The sequence below is a fragment of the Sinocyclocheilus anshuiensis genome, unplaced genomic scaffold (genome assembly GCF_001515605.1).
Source record: "Sinocyclocheilus anshuiensis isolate Anshui unplaced genomic scaffold, SAMN03320099.WGS_v1.1 scaffold1237, whole genome shotgun sequence".
NCBI classification, from domain to species: Eukaryota; Metazoa; Chordata; class Actinopteri; order Cypriniformes; family Cyprinidae; genus Sinocyclocheilus; species Sinocyclocheilus anshuiensis.
This window is the reverse complement of record NW_015553581.1, coordinates 720,942-725,979: the sequence shown is the minus strand read 5'-3', so window position 1 is coordinate 725,979 and position 5,038 is coordinate 720,942. Positions and strand designations below refer to the sequence as shown.

At 37.6% G+C, this 5,038-nt stretch overlaps 1 protein-coding gene across 1 annotated transcript in view; it reads right to left on the bottom strand.

Annotated features, from left to right (window-relative positions):
* Nucleotides 1-5,038, bottom strand: part of LOC107668354 (abl interactor 2-like) — a 54,697-nt gene that overhangs the window by 10,049 nt on the left and 39,610 nt on the right. The window contains exons 2-5 of the mRNA XM_016460199.1: nt 3,588-3,755; nt 1,320-1,496; nt 1,138-1,155; nt 412-509 (exon numbers count right to left, since the gene is read on the bottom strand). Of these exons, the coding sequence (XP_016315685.1) occupies nt 412-509; nt 1,138-1,155; nt 1,320-1,496; nt 3,588-3,755 (461 nt within the window). The remainder of the gene's footprint in view (nt 1-411; nt 510-1,137; nt 1,156-1,319; nt 1,497-3,587; nt 3,756-5,038) is intronic.

Genomic DNA, 5,038 nt, shown 5'->3' with positions numbered 1-5,038 from the left:
TAACATTTCCGTCACACGCTTGAGGTATTCGGCCAATCACAACGCACTGGATAGCTGGCCAATCACAGCACCCCTCTTTTTTTCAGAACGATGAGCTTTGTAAAAATCGACGCGTTTCAAAAAGGCGGGGCATAGAGGAGAAACAATAATGTACAGTATGTGGAAAATAATGCGTTTTTTTTACCTTAAACCGCATAAACACATTTCATTACACCAAATACACAAAATAATGTTCTTTTTAGCAGCATCATATGACCCCTTTAAATCAAAAGATTTTGTGCTGCTCAATGAAGAACCTCGGAGATGTAAGTATTATAAGCAAAAACTCACAAAATGAGTCATCCACTGCCACAATCTCAGTCTCAATTCTCTCATTCGTGACCCCTAGAGCTATAAAGCCCATATACATACCCTATGGTGCCTTTGCCTGGCATTGGGGGGCTGGGTGGTTTCTGTGTTGGAGGTGTGGTGCGAAGAAGGCTGCCCATCTTCATGTTCTGGGTGTTGACCTATGACAATAACAGCAAAATCAACAATATCAAAAACAGCCTTTAGCTGTTAACAAAAACATCTCAATTGCATGGAAGAGGAGGAAAACAGTATCTAAGTCGACAATAGGCTAGAACAGCCACATAAAATGTAGAGCCACAGAGAGAAAGACTGTGAAAAAGTGTTTTATCTCATTTAGTTTTTTTAAAGAAAACAAAGAAAAGACCAAACAAACAGAACAATCTCTCTCTCACACACACACACACACACACACACACACAGACACACACACACACCTACTCCTGAGCAACATGCAACAATGATAAAAATGCAAATGTGATATAGAAAGGATGAAAGAAGAAACAGGGATGATTTCCAAAACGGTGTTCAAATCCTAATTTGCAAAATCAAACTAAAATATTATTTGCTCCATTTCGATTCCTCAGTCATTAATGCGTCTATATAAGAAATTTCTGAGTCTCCAAATAGCGTTTTTGTAAAAACTGACAAGCCTTTAAACCTAGAATGAACCAAATACAGAATATCAGTATTCTCAGTCCATATTTAGATCATATGAACTAAGGAATCAAACCTTATTCCTTCTCCATTCATGTCACCTGATCATAAGATAGCTGTAAAGACCCTTACCTTGAACCTAAGCAACCACTTAAACCAAGAGCGAAGCAGAGAACAGAAGTGAGAGGAAGCACAGAGAGGTTAGTGACATCTCAGACACCAAGAAAACCCACGTCAGATTCTGGCATTTGTTAGTTCAAAACAAACATGTTAGTCTGAGAAATCATTCCCCCTGAGGTGAGCCTGTGTCCTACCTTCACACCGTGACCGATATCGTCCAGCGTGCTGTAATCGATAGGTTTGCGAATAAACCGCACTGGCCTCTCGGGATTGGCTGGAGCAATGATTTTATGCGTGCGTGAGGTGTTCTTATTGGTTGTGAGGATGCCGATCTCCCGCCTCGCCACTTTTTCTTTGTGGATGTCCACCGTCTGGATTGGAGAAGTGAAAGAACAAAAAAAAAAAGTTTTAAAAGTCTGAAGAAATTCCGAGATGTACTAAAACTAAACTGGGTCATTTAGAATTAAAACCATATTTGTATCCATGATAGCCAATTATAATATAGGACATTTACGTACAGAAGTCTTAAAGCTACAATAGCAAGAATTTACTAACTTCATTGGAGAAAGAAATCTTGAGAAAAAAAACGATGGCCTCTATTATCTGTGGAAACGGGTTCCAAAACATTGGAACATTGGATTGGATTGGATTATTAAAGCGTGTAGTTGTGAGAGGTCTGAAATCCCTGTCGGTGGAGTTCTGTTTCATTTCACACGGCAATTTGGGAGAGGATCGTGTCAAAACCACTTCACGAGAAGAGCTGCATTAGATGTTGTGCCGCTGTGTTTAATCGCTTTAGAGCCCATGCTGTTGACAGCTGTTAAATAAAAAATAACAGAGGAAGCACAGAGGGGATAAGCCTCTGCTGCTGGCTTCTCAAACACAGCTAAATGATTTTCAGTATTAAGTGACAGTGATATGGTAAATAGGAATCGAGTCCAGAACAACAACTGGGTCCACAGATGAGGGCAGTGGAGAGAAGACAGATCAGAGATATGGAGACAAAAACAAAAAAACAATGAAAACTGGAAGAGAGAAATCATTCATTATGGAGAAATAGGCAGCTGCTGTTGACCTGGGCCGTGTTTCCCAGAAGCATCGCTGGCAAACTATGGTCGCAAGTTCCGTCATTAGCAACATAGTTCAACGATTCAGCGTTTCCCAAAAACACAGTTCCAACAAACATCTGCAAATTGCACTGCAAAGCTGTGTGGTTGGAACTACAGCTATAGGTTAGAAGCATAGTTTCTTGTTAGTGTGACTTGTGGACTTACACAGATTGCTCTTGAGCAAGATAAGCAAGCTAACATGAAGTACATTCTATATCTTTCATTCCATATCCATATATAAAATACAGCGAAAAAAGTAATAGTGAAAATTATTACAATTTAAAATAACTATTTTCTGCTTGAATATATTTTAAAATGTAATTTATTCCTGTAATGACAAAGATAAACTCATTACTCAAGTCTTCAAGAGTCACATGATTCTTCAGAAATCATTCTAATATGCTGATTTGCTGCTCAAGAAACATTTATTATTAATATCAGTGTTGAAAGCAATTTTGCTGCTTAATATTTTTGTGGAAACCATGACACAATTATAGGATACTTTAATGAAAAGAAAATTCAAAAGAACATCATTTATTTGAAAGAAATCTTTTGTAATATTATATTCTGATCAATATAATGCAAGTTTGGTCAATAAAAGTAAAGGAAAAAAATTAAATAGCATCACAAGGGTGAGGTTTTTTAAATCTATATTTGAGGTGCATGTGTGTGGTCCCTTGTCCAGTTTACTGTGGTACTCTGAATAGTTCAGCTCAGAGCTTTGTGTAATGCAACAGTCCAGATGTGACGCCACAGGGAGGAATTTCCCGCGACTGGTAGAGGAGAGGCAGAGAGAAAGAGAGAGAAGTGGTGACTGAGGAAAAGAGAGAAGGCAGGGACATAAGGCAACACACAAATGAGTATGTGTGACTAACATTTGCAAATATCTTTGGCTAGCACAAAACACTCCAGCAGTCGCACCAGACCCCTGTGGTTACGCTGCATCTGAATTACAGGTCATTACAGACTGTGACTCTGTGGCAAGATGTTTAATTACAGAATCAATGAGATCGACTGACTCGAAAACTGGCTGGACAAGGATCCTGTCTGATCAGCCAACCAAAGTTCTGAATAATTTAAAAAATAAAATACAATCTTGGGTAACTGTACTTTTCATGTGTGACCGTTCATGAGGGCATAATGTTTGATTAAAGTAATACAGATTTCTACACTAATATTAGTGTCAGAACCACTTATAATCAAGCTTCTTATAATCTACCTTTTACCTAACTATGTCACAGTCATTTACTTGTCACCTCCTAGCAAACTCTTCGAGCTGTCAGTCATCTTTCAGTAAATATAGCCCAGAGAGTGTGACATTGTATGGGGAGGTGTGGTGTGTTGCTAGGTTACCTGAGATATGTGGTTGATGGAGGACTCCATTCGGCGCAGCTGGGACGCCTGGATGTCGAGCATTTGGAGCACATTGTTGGCGAGTGTGTTGATCAGGTAGGCCACGCTGGCCAGGGACTGAGTGGTGTAGTTCTTGGTTTCCTCTAGAGCGGCGTACTTGTCTGGAGACTGATGGAGAAATAAAAGAGCAATAATCAGTGCGCCATTAAATCTGTTCAGCCATTTAAGGCAGTCTTATACTACGGGGCTGTTGAATGCTTGAATCTGATTGGCTGACGACCGTTCTAAGGTGAGCAATTATTTTCAGGGAAATGCACGGCTAAAGTAGTTCCAGGCAGGTCTTGACCACATTACATCTCCATATCACTTCGCCAAATTACAGCCTAAAACAGCAAAAGAACCAAAACCCACAATGATACTAGGCTAATAAATATAGTAGGGCTGCAAGATACAAATGACATGACAAAAATCATAATTGTCGATTATTCCCTTGATTATTAATTACGATTATCACAATTGACATTGAATGATGTTTGTACCATTGTTTGAAGCAACTGCATGTCATATTTTATATGAACATAAATAAGCTAAAAACACTCTAACTTAGAGCGGTCACGATTATGAAATTTGGCTGATGATTAATTGTCAAAAAATAGTCACGGTTATTGCGATTAATTGTCTGTTTTAGGACTTTGGCGATTATGACGATTATGTCGATTATCACAATTAATTGTATGTTTTTTATGGCTTTCATTATATAATTGTGATTAATTTAAGGGTTCAGTAAATAATTATGATGTTATCTTTTAATCTTTTTTGAGTTATTATTTTGCAGTGTAAGATTACATAGAGAATTCCAAATTCTAAGAATTGGCCAATACCGATCCAACACCAGCGCTATTTATTTATTTTATTTTATTTTTTACACCACTACAGAATATCAATACTGTGTTTGTGGAACTAATGGTCACTCTTTTTTAAAACCCTTTGTTAAACATAATCCACTAAATACTCACTTCCTCATTACAGAGAAAAACTACATTTGAATAAAAAATATATAAGCTATGAAATTAAACTAGCTGACTGTATAATTTAGCAGCAGAAACAATATCTTGAAAAAAATCTTTGGTGCACATTATACAATTCAAACGTTTATTCTGTTAACTATTTGTATTCTTACAAAATACATTCATGAGAATAAGATAGAAATGTGAAACGCTTCAAAAAGAGCGGCACAAAGCTCTTATGCACATCTAGGGTGCAGAATGATGTGCTCGAACCAATGTTGTCACACCGTAACCAAAGTCACAGCGTAAGTCACCACTGAAAAGAATAAGAACATTTTGGGAGGATATTCATTTTAAAGGGGTCATGTGATGCTTTTTTAAAGATCATTATTTTGTGTATTTGGTGTAACAGAATATGTTGACATGCTTTAATGTTCAAAAAAC